This window comes from Aplysia californica, unplaced genomic scaffold (assembly GCF_000002075.1).
Source record: "Aplysia californica isolate F4 #8 unplaced genomic scaffold, AplCal3.0 scaffold00325, whole genome shotgun sequence".
NCBI classification, from domain to species: Eukaryota; Metazoa; Mollusca; class Gastropoda; order Aplysiida; family Aplysiidae; genus Aplysia; species Aplysia californica.
The window spans coordinates 533689-551768 of record NW_004797595.1 but is presented as its reverse complement, the minus strand read 5'-3'; the positions used below and the strand labels follow the sequence as shown (position 1 = coordinate 551768).

Genomic DNA, 18080 nt, shown 5'->3' with positions numbered 1-18080 from the left:
TCTTTCTCTCTCTCTCTCTCTCTCTCTCTCTCTCTCTCTCCCATATTTGTTGCACCAAGGTGTAATAATAATCAAGTTATCAAACATGTATGTGACAAGCTTTCATTTTTACTCTTGTCTTTATTTGTAGCATTTTTGCCTATCCTGAAAACGTAGCATATATAGACTTGATTCATTGGTGCCCAACACCATCTCTATGTTGATAGCGATATGAGTGATTTTTTAAATTCTCGTTTTACATGTAGTTGAGGTGTTGCTTGCTCATTGTATGAAATCAAATTGAATATTTATAGTAAATGTACAATTTACTCTGAATGCAGGAGCGTTTAGAAGAGGAGAAAAGACAAAAGAAGAAACAGAAGAAAAAAGAACGTGAGGAACGACTGAAGAAAGAAGGGAAGTTCTTGACAGAGAAGCAGAAGCAGGACAAAAGGAGATTAGAACAGATGTTGGAAGCAATGAAAGAAGCTGGTAAGAGTTAATCTAAAGATATGAACAATATTTGTGAAAGTATCTCTCTTATATTCTCATCTCGAAGGTTCCCCCCCCCCCTTCTGCGGGCCCATCTCTTGACTCTTTACCACTATTCTGGTTTCTTCTTACTGCTGTCTTTCAGCCACACACCTGATCTTAGGGTAGGTAAGATCGAACACCTAGCCTTCTCTGATAAGGGTGAAAAAATCTCGGAGGTCCCGTGTGCAAGTTGAGCACATTAAAGATCCCCTTGGTGTTCCTAAAATCGGATAAGAGTAGGCTTCAGCCACCACCTAGGCAGTTGCGAGCGCAGTAAAACACTTACCAAAACAAACCCCCCCCTGCAAGTGTTCTATTGTGTTTGTGTGCTATTTCTTTATATACTTGAAAGATAAAAAAAAATGTCCTTTATACTGAATGTTGACCACTACATTATTGTTGGCAAGCTGTTCAACTATTCAAAGTCAAGAAATAAATTTCAGTAGAGAAAAAAAAAAACTGTTTCTTTCTTGTAAAAATTATTCCTATATTATGTATTTTTTCTTGCTTATGTGAACATAGAATTTGCATTTTTAACCAAATATTTTTTGAGGGCATGCAACTGATATCACAGCTTAAAATTCAGCAACAAAAAAATCAAAATATTAGACTAAGTATATCTGAACAGCTAGCTGTTGATATATAATGGTCTTCATGAGAATGTTTTTTTAAACTGAAGATATACGTAGCAATGTCAAATGCCGTGGCGAATTCGCTCTGTGGTTTCAGCGGAGTGGGTGTACCCCAGTGTACTGCTCATTTATAGCATTTTTATTTGTGGGACAGCCAAAAGTCATTCATTAATGTACGCGGGAAATGATGACACATTCACAAGTGAAAAAAATTTTCCGTTAGATTTATGAAGGGCTGAGTTCTTATCGTGGAAAGCGGATTGGTTGATGCAAACCCAAGTTTTGCCAAATGGCCGAGGAAATTTCGACTATGTCATTTTCTGAAGGCTGTCATTGTCGGAAGGCCCCACAGGGTTGCAGAAGATACCCGAACTCCACCAAAATTTTCAAACAATGAGAAGAAAAGTCAAAGGACACCTTAGACCCTGCGGGTCCAAACCAATTAATAAATAGATATCAAGTCATAACTTTACGGGTATTGTGGTACTTTTTCCGACAACTACTTGTTCTTTCAGCATTTGGATTGCTCCTAGGACCATGCAGGTAAAGTGCAGATTGCAATAATACTATTGATGCCTTATGAATAAAAAAAAACCAGACGCCTTTTCAGAATGTTAAAGTTAATGCATTTCAATTCTTTCGCCCAGCCCGAACACCCCGAGGAACATTCAGCTGTGCGAGGGAATTCTTTGCTCGATTATGTGTGCCCTTTCAATGTCCACTATTTTTTAGTACCACAAGTAGCTAGAAAAATTCCCGTGAACAAAATGAAAGAGGCATACAATGCCTATAACGCTGCTATTGAGGAAAAAATGCTCCTTTGCTTTTAAATTTTAGATCTTTTATATGGATTTTACAGCTTCTTTGTCTTCTTTCTTCCTCCTAACAGATCTTCTGGTAATGTTGAGAGCCACTGCCACTGTTTTTGATTAATGACTAATGATAATGGGCGGACAGTTCACTATTATGCTTTTATGTATTGGACAAGAACCTGAATTCATATCTTAAGAAAATGGGGGGGGGGTAAATTTCTCCTTTGCAAAAATGCAAGACTTTACACTATGCTTTTAATTTATAAAATTGATGTTACACATACATGTAACTCTTATTATAATAATAAATAATAAATAGCATTTGTATAGCGCATATCCCCGCTCAACAGCAGACTCTATGCGCTTTACACTATATTATTACCCCAGCAGACAATAAAACACTCTGAATCATTCTCAGCTTCCTGGGAAGCATACAGTGCAAGCAGCTGATTAAGCGCTCAAACACTAACAAACTGACAAGATCTTTCGCTGTCTATAGCCGGGTACACATTCCCACCTGGGTGAAGTGAGGAAAAATTCGTGTAAAGTGCCTTTCCCAAGGACACAACATCGGGACCCTGACGGGATTCAAACCCACGACATTACGGTTGCGAGTCCAAGAGCCTAACCACTATATTATTCTATTGGTCAATGATATACTCATGATGAACTTCTAGTTTTTCTTTTTTCCTTTTTTTTTTTCTTAAAGAACATTGGTAATGTAAAGTCTTTGGCAAACAAATGTGTATATGCCTCCTCCTGACTGCAACACAATTTTTTAAAATTTTGTCATTTTGTCCTGTTCTCTACATGATGTATATGGCAATAAATCAATTTAAATCGTGTCCATTAACATACTTAGAAATCTTTACATTTGTCACATAGAAGTGTGCTTGAATTGTAGTGAATGCAGAAAAGTGAGTATGAAGGGTTTGAAGAGGGTGACTTGGCCAGTGCCTATAATTTTGACCTGCTGTGTGGGTAAAGTCTGTTTTTTGGTTTGAAAAGTTGGCAACTATGCTTTTTATCCAAGTGCTCTGTTGTATGCATGGAGTCTTACTTTCAATAAGCAGATATTGTTTCAGTAAATTCTTCTTTTGTATCTGATTCAATTGATTTTATTAATTAACAACATTTTTCTTTTGGTCTTTAGGTGTGGACATGCCAAACAAAGAAGAAGTTCCGAGGAAAAAGCCTGTCTATGGGAAAAAGAAAAAAACCCAGAGTAAGTGAAAGGGGCTCTTCAGGCTGAGATGTTGCCGGTGTTTCATTGGTCAGGGACTTGGGACGTATGCAGGGCTGCCTAAATATGCTGATTTTTTTGGTAGTTATCGATTTTGGGCCTGTTCTACCGCCATACCTATACAGTAGTCTCCGCCTAAGATCCCACCGCTTACGATCCCGGTTCGCTTAAGATCCCGCTGTTTTAAGAAAACAGAATTTTTACTATACAAAAGTCACCCCTAAGATCCCGCTCTGATTCACTCTGAAGGTCTACATGCGGCTAAGGTCCCGCATTTCAGATCTTAATTTGAGGAACAAAAACGCGGGCGGGACAGCCAATCAACCAATAGTGAAAAGTTGAGATGAATAAACTGTCTGTCGCGTCGAAGATCAGCCACTATCGTGAATGTGATCACATACACGTTGTAAAACTCTATGAAACGATACAATGTTTGCCCCAGACGGGATCACACCGGGGTGGGAACTGACCGACACGTTTGTTTTCCCGGAACATCGCACTCGCACCTGAGCTTTCCCCCTAAGCTTACATCACTCGCTGGGTGGGAAGGGCCTACACGCTCGCTCCAGGTGGGATCACATTGAACTGTGAACTCTTCCCTGACCATTGCAGAAGTTGTCTCTACTCCCGAATTTGCGAGACAGACGGGGGAGGGGGGGGGAAGGGGGGGCTCGGTCAGAGATGGAAAGCTATAAATTTTCGACAGGTAAGGGGGAGGGGCAACTGGATAAGTGTAGATTTTGAGACTCATGATAGGATAATAAGTGAAAATGGCATGTTTCATCCCACTATATACTGTGATAGGTCTTCGAGGTTAACCACTCTTTGCTCGCCATACGTCATAAACCCACCCAGCGGTCACGTCAGTTCATTTTAGAGTGGAAGGAGACCATTTTATCAATTGTGAGCCTTGGCATGGGTCACCATAGATTCTTCCCTGGGTTCGTCGGTTGAGATCCCGGTTCGCCTAAGATCCCGCATTTCCTTGCTCCCAAGCACCAGGATCTAAGGTGGAGACTACTGTACTGGTGTCAAAATTACCGGATTTGAGGTGGGTGCAGAAAGTAGGAAAAAAAACCCCGCGTTCTCCGTACAGTCCGTAAGTTTAGTACTAGCCGCATCGTCATATCAACTCCATGCGTTAAAGAGAGAAACAGGCAGACAGACAGTACAATGATTTAGCTTATCGGCATTCCGGAGCAAAGGGTCAGAAATTGCCTCCGTAATTTCTCGGACATTACCGGTAACTCTTGGCAGCAGTATTAGAAACTGCTAGATTGCGCATTTCGTACACTCGACCATTGTCTCTCTGTGCGGCTCGGTCGGCAATAGTTTTTCTTGTGCATAATTATATCGGCTAAAATCTGGCCACTCATGATAGATAATCTTCCTCCTTCCTTTCTTTCATTCATTCTTTTTGTCTATCTTCGGGTTTTCGCTGCAGCTGGAAAAATCTATGTTTATCTAGAAAACTGAATTTTTGTGAATGTAGAAAGAAAATGAGTATCAGAGCAATACCTTCTCAAATATGTCTCAGTCTAGAGAATTGGTCAGTACCATTATGAGGATTCTACGCAGGTTAAATGCCAGGCCCCGGGGGCCCAGGGAATTACCCGGGAATCTGAAAAAAGTCGCAGACCCAGGAAAGTGCACAAAGTCCCCGAAACCAAATCTGAAAAGGCCATTGAGTTCATATTTTACCGGTTGCGTTCGTATATATTACGTTCGTCTTTGCCCGGTCCGAGAGTACGCTTCACATGAATAAGCAGCTGTGGTGGCAGGCTGAAGTGTAGTTCAAAGTAGGAGCATTGCAGAGCTTCAGAATTTAGGGGGGGGGGGGTGAAAGGGGTGCTTGACGCAGCAGGATAAGGCCGTGGTACAAGAAAAAACAACTGAAAGCTATGCTGAAAGAAAAAAAAGAGAAAAACCCCCATCTTTTTTAAAGATGTTTTTGAACTTACTGGAGGATAAGGTCTGAAAACTATTTTTTATGATTAGATGATGTGCGGCATACAGACCTGCCACTCATCCCGATTTAATCGGGATATCCCGATTTTTTTGCCCCAAATCTCAAGCATCCCAATTTTCCCGATTTCGATCGCCAGTATCCTGATTTTTTGTCGTTGCGTCTGTTGCGACTGATTCTTAGAAAAAAATATAAGAAGTTCTGCAATCTCTTTTGGTTGGAAGCACTGGTTGGATTTTTTATCGGCAGGAACTTGGAACGCTACTTTCTAAGACATCTATGCCGAATCTAGTTGTTGACTCACGCACGTTATTTCAACTAAAATCGACCGTTGTTCTGCCGTTGCTTTAAAAGCAAGCTTCGTCTGAGTTCTGGTTAGCCGGGCCCATCATCAAGACCTGTCAGTGGAACTTTCAAACGCTCATTCGCATCACGTGACATGACCTCGTACGTGTGAGTAGCGCGTGTTTTGGGGACCGTCGGCTGTCGGGGTCAACAAAGTTCATTCACACCGGTGGCATTAGTCGAGATGTTTTTCGGGACTTAACCAGTGTGGACGACCGGGGGGGGGGAGGGGGTGGGGGTATTGTTTTGACACTTGGGCTTAAAGTGCATGCCGTGATACACGTACTGATTGAGGATAAAGGAATAATTTTTTAAAAAGAAATAAATGAAAAACCTTGGCGCAATCTTTTTTTTTCGGTGGGGGGTGGCTTGAAGTCAAACGTTGTTACTATATGAAAAAGCGGGCTTTTTGCATGGATGATTAGAGTTATGTGTCAGCTATTTTCAAGACTACGAGAGTTTCAGCTTTACTGCAACCTGCACTCCCTCGGTCTATCCGACTCAGACTCGAGTAATGCTGTCTTTCAGTTTGCCCTCTATTTAGAGGCCCAAACTTGAACTTATTCCTGCAAAAGATTTCTCTTGCATACTTGCCTCATAAAAGGGAACCCTTCCCCAGTACCCCTTATGACTGATTTGCCGTTGATCCCGATTTTTTTCACCAGATCCTGATTTTTTAACTCTAAAATCCTGATTTTTAGATTTCATAGAGTGGCAGGTCTGGGCATAGCGCCCCTAGTTTGGCAGTCACCCTGCACTCAATTCCCCACTCAATACTGAATGATAGGTGTCTTAACGATAGTCCATAAAAAGCAAATACAAAACAAAAAAAATAAACTCACCTCATTTTTAGAGGCTGCAAGTTCAGCGATCGGTGTAAGAGAACCAATTCCCGATTGAGCCATTTTTTAAAATGCTTAGTCATCGTGTCTGTCGGCCTTGTGGACTGTTTTGAGCAAGGAAAAGTTACTTTTCTTGTGGGTGCTCTTTCAGAGTTGGGCTTTTCTTTCTGCCGGAAAAGGTTTTCTTTTTTTGACAAATGCTGTTTCACAGTTTGACTTTTCTGTCTCCTGGAAAAGTTTTTTGATTTGAACTATTCGTATGTTTCATTGTAACTGTGATTGGTGTGTGTAGATTTGGAGGTAGATCTAGTCTAGATATATCTAAGTTCTTTGTCTTGAAAAGGTGTCTGAGCACATTGTTTCTCAGCGTGATGCTCTGAGTAGCATTGAGTGTGAAAAATAAATTCAAGTGGACATGGCTAGAAGAAAGAGATAGCAACGGAGACCTTCTGTCAGAATACATTAAGAAAATCATACCGCTTGGCATGATCTCCAGTGCTGATAAGCCCCAGCCCCAGACACTTTGTCTCAAATGGTATAGCTGTAGAATCCTGTCACCAAGTTACACAATCCTGTGGATCTCAATATCTGAGTGACAGGGATGCCGTTTTTACGTTATTTCAGTTTTTTTCCATTAATTTGGGCATCGTCCGTTCTTAAATCTATTTTCTGTTCATCGAATCCGTTCTCCAGTAACATGTTTTTGCGGGAAGCCGATTTTCAGTTTTGTTCCATTTATGTATGGAGTGGCACAAGGATCCATATTTCTATTCAACGGAATCAAAATGATCCCCCCAATGTTAAGGTCCGATTTCAAATGAATGCCAGTCCTAGTCTTGCCCACTCAGTCTCGCGCTTGCATTTATTGCTTCATCGCATGCTAAATCTAGTCTCGAAAAGTTCTGTCGTGTGTGTCTCACATGTAGACTTTCTCTGTTGTTTTCATTCCTTTTATTCTGTATCATCAGCAAATGCTGCCAATGATGAGCAACAAGAAAAGTCCCCGTCTCCGGAAACTCCTACCTCTCCTGTGCAGCCAGAACTAGTCTCTAGTGAACAAGAATCAACCAAAGAGGAAGCTTTGGAGGAGTCCAAGAAAAATGTTGTGGTAAAAAAAGAGGAGGTCAAAGAGGCATGGGATGCTGAAAGTGAGGAAGAAGAAGATGATGATGAGGAGGATCAGGAAGAAGGCAAGTAGTTGACCCAAGGGCTTGAAATGTTTCAGTTGTGTGGTGGGTTTTACTTAACTCTCTCAAGTTTGCCATTTTTTGGGAGAACAGTGTTTTATTCACAACCTCTTCAGATCTTTGCCCTGGTGTGAGTAAGTCTTGTAGCCTACTATGCCCAGGCTTATTATGTATCAATGTAAAGGAAGTTGAATGTAGAATACAGTGAAATGACAAAAATTAATTTTTTTTCATGTCTGCTTTGAGCAGTGACCTACTTGAACTGTTACTAAAAATAGATGATGAACCCAATTTCACATAAAATTGACAAACATAAAGAAGGGGGAAAAAATATGATCAGATTGACCCAAAATTTATTGATATTTGAAAAGAATGTCCATTTCTGCTCAAGACAAACAAAGAATAAATAATTTTGGACCCATATGAACACTTTGGTGGCACATGGAAAATGACATGTATTTTGGTGATGATTGTTACCAAAAATAAAATTTTCACAAAATTCTCTGATTGCACCCATTATGCCAACATTAGCTTATGATATTTCTACAAAAACATTAAAATCACATTGTTTATCAATAAAATAAGGGAATTAATCTTTCAAAAGGTTTATAAACTAAGTGTGATGCTAGACAAATTAAAACTTGAGTTGAAAATAGAAGTGAAAATATGTCGCACATACTCGTATTTCCACCAAGAGCTATGTCATTGATTACAAAAACATCTCTCATACTCATCGACTGGATAATCTAAATGAAGACAGTTTCTTGTCAGATATTCCCGCACGTTTTGTTTGGTTCGGTCCTCGTTGAGATGCAGGCCTGGTGGCAGCGCCAGCTTTGACTTGAGTACCTCGATGTCCGGTACATTGTCTGCATCCTGATGTGAACCAATGAAGTTACCCCTGTCAGAAAATGCACAGGAACAAGGCATGTTAGAACAAGTGCAGCAAGATTTTTTTTTTCACAACTCCAATCATACCAGTCTCCAATTGTCAGACTCAGTTTACAAAAATGACAAGTACAACTCACCTGAGCTGAGGCCACATAGATCTAAATAAATTATTCCCCTGTTCACACAAGTATTAAAAATTGATGGAATATTTAAATTGAAACAAATAATAACAAACTGCGGTAGATAGCAAACGTTTTCAATCAGTAGAAAGGGAATCGTCTCAGAATCCACCATTTTGAACGTAAACAAGCAGCTAGTTGCCGCAGTTTGTGTACCAAAAACCCCCCAAAAAGTAATAAAAAAAGAGAAAAACTGATCAATTCTAACCAATTTCATAAGAAAACATCACATTTTAATAATTTATACAATAAAACGCTCGTTTTAGCACCCACGGGCGAATATTAAGCATCGATGGGTCTAGCTGTTCATAGATGCTCAGTGCAATCATCAGTTACCCGTTGGCTGGTGCAGGACTTGCTACATCGTTGTCAGACTCTGAATCTGATTCAGTCTCTGTTGTCGATAGAACACTCACTAAATGAGTGATCCAGGCCATAATCGGCGGGTCAGAATCAGAGATTTCACTGGAAAACTTGTTCAGTTTGGTGCAGACAGTCAAAATTAGTCGAATAGCTGATTCTTTGTTTTCAAAATGACGACGAAGGAAACGAAAGTAGTTGGGAAATTGAGGTAATTATCTGGGCCCCTCTAACAGCTAACTCTTTCGAAAAAGGAGTCATATATTGTGTTTTTATAAAAGCTTAGCTATTCCTTTACCGAAACAAACAACATAACGGACTGTAGGCAAAATATTATAGCCACTGCAGGCTTTGTTTTGGGCCCATTGGCGATCGATATGGGCGTGAACTCTAGAGAGTTAAAAGGGATTTGTGTTTTTTTTGGCAGTTTCCACTGAAATTAATATTTAGGTTGATTCTTAGACTGCCGGCTTATCATGCACACCTCAATCCCGTTGAACTAGTTTGAGCAATGATAAAAAATATTGTGGCTACCAGAAACAGCCTTCAAACTACGTGACATTAAAGTTTTGACAGCACAAGTCACTGACAAAGTGGACAACGAATATTTGGAAAATGTGTTGATTATGTTGTCAAAGAAGAAGAAAATTACTAGAAGAGACACGGGCTTGGATTTTATCCAGCTGTCACTAATTATTGACCCGTTTGAGATATCAGATTCAGAATATGAAGCATAGAGCATGGATCGATTTTTGATCGTGGGTGAGCCATTTTATTTTTTCAGTATTCATTTTAAGTATTTTACATCCCAAATTTGGTGGTCAACAGTTAATTAGGAAAACCCTGGCTTAGCAGTATTATCATGAAATGTGTTTTCACTCTTGAGTAAGTACCCAGCTAGATTTTCAGTTTTAGTTTTAGTAGAAGTTTTACGGCGCTCGCAACTGCATAAGATCATAGCACTCATAAGCACTCTTTTGTTTTTGCTTACCACTGGGTACCTGTAATTTTTGACAATGTGTACAAGTCTTGTCTTGTAGATTCAAAAGCAATCAAAACTAGATTATCCCATCACAAGTATTTAGCGTGTTCGCCTCTGAATTTTCTGGAGAGTGGTGAGGGCTCGTCCACTCAAGTTGTAACATTTCCCCTACGTTAATTAGTGGTCTTTCAATATAAAAGTGTGGTTTTGATGAAAATAGGTCAACTTTGTAATGGTTTATGTGTATACTGTAAATTTCCTATAATTTTTTTACCCGTCTTTGACTAACACCAAAGAATGTGTGTCAGAACCTTAGTTTGCAGTGACTTTCATTAATGTGCTTTTAAATTCTGTTGGGCTCTTAACTTTTAGACCTGCATGCAAAGACCCAGAAAGATTAACAGAACGATTTCTTTTTTTCCCGTTTTAACCGCGGTCAGACAAAAGTGAACGAACTATAATTCGCAATATTTTCAAGTTTATTATATTATATCTTGCTTCTTTGCTGTTTAACAGAGTCAAAATCAGAGCAAAAAGCGCAAGTGTCTCAGTCCTCAAAGGAACCACAGAAGAAAGAGGAAGAAGAAGAGGATGAAAGTGAAGAGGAAGAGGATGAAGATGATGATGAGGAGGATGATGATGAGGAAGATGAGAGCAGCGAAGAGGAAACTGAGTCTGAGGAGGAAGGCTTGACCCCAGCGGAACGGGGTCGAGAGAAAGTTTTGGTCAGTATAATTTGTTTATTTTTATATTTTTCATTGCTCAGCTATACTCAGAGGACTAGAATTTTCTCCCCTTACCTTCTGAACTCCTTTATCCCAACTCTACAGCACCCATGCACCTAAACCCCAGGTCTGAAGGGTTAATGAAATCTACGTTACCGACATAGTTCATGTTTTTTTTAATAGAATACTTAGATATTGCTCTTTGTCTTTCTAAAATCTCTGTTTATGTGTTGGAATCTGGGGGGTGTTGTAGATTACTTGATGGCTGTTCTGCTATGACCTACTTCTAATTCTTTCCAGTATTTCAAATCTCTTAATTTACTCATGGTGAACTATGGACGTTTTATTTCTGACTCATTGTGTTCTACAACTCGACTACATCACAATAACTTTTGAGGGTTTGCGGTACATTTTGGGCATTTCAGATGCCTTGAGAGTTTGTTTTGCGGAGGGGGGGGGGGGGGGGGGGGACGACAGTTTCTATTGTTTTCTTCTCCAATTCTTTCAAAAATGGATCACAGATTAGAATTAATTTTTATCTTTTGCCTTTTTCTTTAAAAAAAAAAGTAGCAGTTTTCCTGCTCATTTAGAAGAGAGTTCATCTCATCATTGTAACAAATTCAATACAATTATTTGATCCAGATTTGGGCAGACCATAAGAAATCATAATTGAAATGTTCTTGCTCTTGCTAAAAAAAAGTCATCAATAAAAATGGAACATGTGAACCTGTTTCAGCCCGACAGGCAGTGTTGAAGCCTTCATCCTTTATGCAAAATCTGTCTTAATGGGAGTGTAAAACACTTACATTTATTTTTTAAAAAGACGTTTATTGGAGGTTCTGTAAACTGAATACGCATCAAAATGTGTAGGGTACCTGTGTGGTCCCGAGTCTGCTTGCCAAGGGATGACTGGTCACAATTGTATGTAATTGAGAGTGATGCGTTCACCTTCCCTCAGAACAGGGCTCTGCATTGTGCAATTAGAAATGATGTATTTTAATTCAATTAGTTTGCTTTGGATTTTCATAAAATATATGTAGTGAATGTTTGTTGTTGGCCACAGTAACAGTAAGCAATAATGGTCTCTTCTTTTTTTTTTGCTTTAAAAAATGCACATAACTTTTCTTTTGTATTTGTTTGTTGTCATCAGAAACGTGCTGAGAAGGCAGAGAAAGACAAAAGCTTGTCTGAACTGAGAGCTCCTGTTGTGTGTGTTCTTGGCCACGTTGACACAGGGAAAACCAAAATTTTAGACAAGGTGACTAGTTTAGCTGTTATCATATGGTTTATATTTGTTCACATTTTGGAAACTGACTGGTCTCAGCAGTTTTGACGCAAGTTCCTTACAGTTCTGGAAAATTTGACGAATAAAAGAAATTAAAACCAAAAATTTATGATGATTTGGCAAAGAGAAAGGAGTACATTTTCTGTAAAAAAGATATTTGAAAACTTGGAAGAAGTTGAGCTGATACAAAAATATTGATTTTTCAAGTTTTTCTTCTGTATATGGATTGTCTGAACACATTGAGCCAATTCTTGAACTGGCAAAATGAGTAGAAAAGGTGTTACGATAAGTATGAAGAGGCTAAGGGTCTTCAATTTTCTTAACCCTGGTCCTGTGGGGGCCAATGTTTCCCGATAAGCCTATTTCGGCACATCACCTTCATTCCGGTCCCATGTCAGTCCAGCCCCTGGCTCAGCGCACGCGCACCGAGCATCATCCCGTTCCGCCCGGGTCCGGCATTCGCGCAGCTCAAGTGTGTGTGCGTGAGTCTGCTTGAGTTTGTGTGCGTTTGTGGCCCACTTCTAGAACTGCCTGCGTCGGTTCGTGACCGTCTCATTTAAAACATGCCAAGTTGGTAGCTCTAGATGTTTGTCCAATGAAATTAGAACAAATTGACCCACTCAGACATGAGGAGCTCGAAAGGGTAGTCAAGAAACAAGACTTCCGTTTTTCTATTCAAAATCTTTCAAATGAGCTTGATTTTGTATGAAATGATACTACCTGATAAAAATAAGCTTATTTGATTGTTTTGAACAGGGGCGGCTCGTGGGGCTAAAAAGTGGACGTGCACACTTAACCCTCATCCTGCGGGAGCCGGGTTTATGTAGCCCGATAAGCCTATTTCGGCACCTCGCCTGCGTTCTGGTCCTGAATCTGTGTAGCCCCTGGCTCAGCGCACGCGCAGCGCGCATCCTCTTACGTGTCATTCGTGTCCCGAGTCGGATCCCCATTCACGCAGGTCAAGTGTGTGTGCGTCAGTCTGCTTGAGTTTGTGTGCGTTTGTGGCCTTCTTCTAGAACCGCCTGCGTTGGTTCGTAATCGAGGCATACGTCTCATTCAAAACATGCCAAGTTGGTAGCTCTAGATGTTCGTCCAATGAAATTATAGAAGAAATTGACCCACTTAGACATGAGGAGCTCGAAAGGATAGTCAGGAAACAAGACTTCCAATTTTCTATACAAAATATTTCAAATGAGCTTGATTTTGTATGAAATGATACTACCTGATAAGAATAAGCTTGTTTGATAGTTTTGAATACTCTTGTGCAGGTACAAAGAACAATTTGAGTGTAAAACATTCGGAAATTGACCTAAATTATCCCCTTTCGAACCTCAGGTCATTCATAACAACAAGAGTGTCCAGAAAGGTTATTCGAATGGGCGTAACTACTTGTAATGTCTTATCAGCTTGTGAGAGGGGGTTATTCATGTGTTTGTAACACTTTATAAATAGAAAGCTATGAAGGATAGAGCGTTATTTTCATCATCGGTTAACACACTCCCGCGGTATTCATGGCGAAAACACGTTTCCCGGCGCGCGCGCTGTACACCAACAGTACACACTGAGTGACCCCGGGGGCCTCCCCGGCACGTCCGACGTAATCGGTTGCTGATAAGATACGCATCTGGGCACAGCGCAGGATAAGAGTTAAGCTATCGCATGCTGAGGAAAGTCAAGGGCGTAGTAGAAACGGTGTATAATTTTAGGATCTTTGGGTTGGTGAGGGAGGACCTCATGCTTTTATTTTCATTCTTTTTTTTTGTCTCTTTGATTTCTAGTACTAAATTTGTTTGTTAGCTAAACATCAATTTCGTTCATCCTGTATGAGAACTGAACACTTAAGTAATAGCTTTCACTAGATCTACTCCACTACAAAACCATTCAAAGGCACAACTCATAGGACGGTCACGTTCACCTCCTTCAGGTTCACGGTCACAGAGTCACTTAAAATAGTGGCAAGACAGACAGTGAACCGATCACAATTCACTAAGGCACCCCGCTGGATTGCTCCGGGGCTCTCATAATATTGGCAAAGAATAGTGTACGGTCTATCGCGTTTATTTTTAGAGTGCCTACTGTGGGCTATGTTTCGGCACTATTCGGCAGGAGCACATTTGAGATGGGCCAGCTTATTAATATTAATGTACCGCCAAACTCACTACGAGTGTCGTCGTCGCTTGGGTTATCCCCAACAGCGATTTATAGGTCAGGTTACACTGTTGAATATCCTATTATGTTTAGCTAAAGCCGTGGACTTTGGCATGGCAAAGTAGATGTTTTACGGCGCTGTAGACACAGAAATGACAGTTATGGCGTCAGTGAGGACCTTGTTTTGATATAATATTTGGCTAGTGTTTGTTCTTGCTTCTTTTATTTTATTATTATGGGTGTTTTATGTAACAGAACATTAAAAAATTTTGGGCGGCACTGTACGACAGTGCTCTGTGGACGAACCGCGCCTAGTTTTGAATGCCATTATGCCGGTAAAAAGAACAATTTGAGAGCAAAACTTTCAGAAATTGACGTTTATTATCCCCTTTTGAACCCCAGATCATTCATAACAACAAGAGCGTCTAAAAGGGTTATTCGAATGAGGGATACAGCTTATCTGCTTATGAGAGGGGGTGTTATTCATGTCTTTGTAACACTTTATAAATAGGAAGCTATAAAAGATAGAGCGTTATTTTCATCATCGATTAACACACTCCCACGGTATTCATGGCGAAAGCACACGTTTCCAGGCCCGCTCATTGTACACCAACAGTACACGCTGAGTGACTCCGGCGGCCCGCCCGGAACGTCCGATGTAAGAGGTTGCTGATAAGATTCGCATCTCAGCGCAAGATTTAGGACAAGAGTTAACGCTGACACAAAATACCCCTTATCAGCATGTTTAGTACCAGTATTTGCTGCCAAAATTGCCCTGCAAGTCATGCACACATTTGTTTTTTTCATTTTCTCAAAGTGTAACATTTTTGGGAATGGGGTTACAATAATTATGATTTTTCAAGTTTTAATCTCTTCAAAACATTGCATGCTTATTTTTAAGTGTTTGTGCTCCCAACATCAGAGGGATTTGTCAGCACAATAATTGTATTTGTGAGAGATTTTCAGGGTTTTTGTAGATGGAGCAGGATTTTTCTCGGCTATAATGTAATACCTTCTTCCACTCATGTGCCTGTCATTAATTTGTTTATTAAAATACACAAAATCCTTTGTGTAGTTAGTAAGTTAACTATGTTCTTTGAAATATAATGAGCTTTCTTTTGTTACTGCCTTTGTAGTTGAGGAGGACGAATGTTCAAGATGGAGAAGCAGGAGGTATTACGCAGCAAATTGGGGCTACAAATGTACCCAAAGATGCTATCCAGGAAAAAACCAAGATGTGCAAAGAGGTAAATTGTTTGCTTTTTAACTCTCTCGGGTTCGCCACTTTTGAGAAAATTGTGTTGATTCACAACCTCTTCAGATTTTTGCCTTGGTGTGAGTAAGTCTTGTACTATACCCAGCCTTATTATGTATCTATGTAAAGGAAATTGAATGTAGAATACAGTAAAATGATAACAATTAATTTTTTTTATGTCTGCTTTCAGTGGTGACCTACTTTAACTGTTACTAAAAATAGATTGCGCACACAATTTTACATGAAACTGACAAACATAAAGAAGGGGGAAAAAAAGTATGATCAGATTGACCCAAAATTTATTGATATTCTAAAAGAATGTCCATTTCTGCTCATGACAGACAAATAATGAATAATTTAGGACCCATATGAAACTTTGGTGGCACAAGGAAAATTACATGTATTTTGGTGATAATTGTTATCGAAAATAGAATTTTCACAAAATTCTCTGATTACTCCCATTGTGCAAAGATTAGGCTATGACATTTCTACAAAAACATTCAAATCACATTATTTGACAAGAAAAGAAGATAATTCATCATCTAAAAGGTTTATAAACCTACTGTGATGCTAGTGACGAAAACATATGTGCGTATATTTCCACCCAGAGTATGTCATTGAATACAAAAAACATCACTCATACTCATTAGCTGGATGATCTAAAAGAAGACAGTTTCTTGTGCTACTAAAACAGAAGTTTTTCCACACTTGTTACATTTGACACTAGAAACTTTCTCAAGACGATAACAACGAAAACAATTTCTGCGCTAGAGATGGACGAGTCTCTTTCATTCCTGCAAGGGTGGCCTACTCATAGGTGTATGTGCAGATCTGCAACACAAATGCCTCCATTCGAAAGAGTGAAGAAAGCACCTGTTGGAAAATAGATACACAAGAAAGAATTGTTGATAAAAGCCATCCATGATAAAAGATATTTATATATGATAAATAAAATTGGATGGATGCACGAGAGAAATTTTAGGTGGATATATAGGCTATACCAGTACATCAACATACAACATTCAGCAACAACACAGCAAAGTACACATTACAAATTATACAACGCTCGCACCAATGCACCATTCAATCAGACAAATGTACACACACAGTACATCTGTGCGGGATGAACCCTTCTCTCCGTCTCACTCATTCTTTTACCCTCTCTTCTGCCCCCCCCCCCCCCCTCTGTTTCTCTCTTCCTCTCATGCAAGAGCACACACACACACACACAAATACACACACACACACAAATACACACACACACACACACTAACTCTCACACACACACACACACAGTGTTCAACAGTGCAACAGTTAATTTTGAACATAACAGACATCCCAATTTGTCCGTAAATTCTTGTTATAGCTAAAGTAAATGAATAGTCAAGCAAAGCATGCATATGAATTGTTTCATTATTTGAGAAAAAAAAGCCTGGGCATTAGCAATATCTACTGATTTTTTATAGTCTTGTAAAAAATAATGATTATAAAAATGCAAATCGACTGGGGAAGAAATTCACCTGGTGTCAGATATTTTCGCATTTTGTTTGGTCCGGTCCTCATCGAGATGCAGGCTTGGCCGCAGCGTCGGCTTGAACTTAGGTACCTTGCATCGTCCGCTTCACGTTACAAACCAATGAAGTCACCCCTGTCCGAAAATGCACAGGAACAAGGCATGTTAGAACAAGTCCAGCAAGACTTTTTTTTCCACCACTCCAATCATACCACTCTCCAATTGTCAGACTCAGTTTACAAAAATGACAACTCGCAACTCACCTGAGCTGAGGCCACATAGACTCTAGATCTAAATAAATTATTCCCTTGTTCACATAAAAATAAAAAATTGATGATACATTTAAATTGAAACAAATAATAACAAACTGCAGTAGATAGCAAACGTTATCAATCAGTTGTAATGTTGTCAACTAAGAGAATCGTCTCAGGATCCGCCATTTTGAACGTAAACAAGCAGCTAGCAACCGCACCTTGGGTACAAAAAAATGCCCAAAAAATAATAAAAGCGAGAAAAACTTATCAATTCTAACCAATTTCATAAGAAAACACCAAATTTTAATCATTTATACAATAAAACACCCATTTTAGTACCCCCCGGGCCAATATTAGGTTTCGATAGGTCTAGCTGTTCATAGATGCTCAGTGCAATCATCACTTACCCGTTGGCAGCACCACTTGGTCCTGGTTGAGGACTTGCTACGTCATTGTCAGACTCTTTATCTGATTCAGAGTCTCTGTCATCGATAGAAAACTCACTAAATGAGTCCTCGAGACCAGAATCGGGGTCAGAATCGGACATTTTACTTGAAAACTTGTTCGTTTTTTGTGAAGACAGTCGAGCAGCTGTTCTTTGTTTACAAAATGGAGGCGAAGGAAACGAAAGTAGTTGGGAAATTGAGGTCATTATCCGGGCACCTCTAACGGCTAACTCTTTCGAAAAAGGAGTTACAAATTGTGTATTTATAAAAGTTTAGCCATTCCTTTACCGAAATAAACCACATAGCAGACTCTAGGCAAATTATTATAGCGACAGCCGGCTTCGCTCTGGGCCCACCGGCGATCGACCGGTCGATATACAAGGGCGTGAACTCGAGAGAGTTAATTTTTTTACTTGGGGATGTAGAGGGAGCTCATTTTGAAATCCCATTTTTTAAAATAGGTATATAATTTCTTTTAAAAAATAAATACTTAGGTCTGGTG

General features: G+C 39.7%; 1 protein-coding gene and 1 long non-coding RNA gene across 2 annotated transcripts in view; one reads left to right on the top strand and one right to left on the bottom strand.

The window, feature by feature from the left end:
* Positions 1-18080, top strand: part of LOC101856744 (eukaryotic translation initiation factor 5B) — a 114064-nt gene that overhangs the window by 21320 nt on the left and 74664 nt on the right. The window contains exons 9-14 of the mRNA XM_005102443.3: positions 321-471; positions 3111-3182; positions 7322-7543; positions 10469-10677; positions 11828-11935; positions 15247-15357. Coding sequence (XP_005102500.2) covers positions 321-471; positions 3111-3182; positions 7322-7543; positions 10469-10677; positions 11828-11935; positions 15247-15357 — 873 coding nt within the window. The remainder of the gene's footprint in view (positions 1-320; positions 472-3110; positions 3183-7321; positions 7544-10468; positions 10678-11827; positions 11936-15246; positions 15358-18080) is intronic.
* Positions 15645-17929, bottom strand: LOC106012308. Its single transcript, XR_001184994.2, has 3 exons — positions 17540-17929; positions 16886-17013; positions 15645-16238 (listed from the first exon to the last, which is right to left on the bottom strand). It is a non-coding gene; the product is annotated as an uncharacterized LOC106012308 (long non-coding RNA).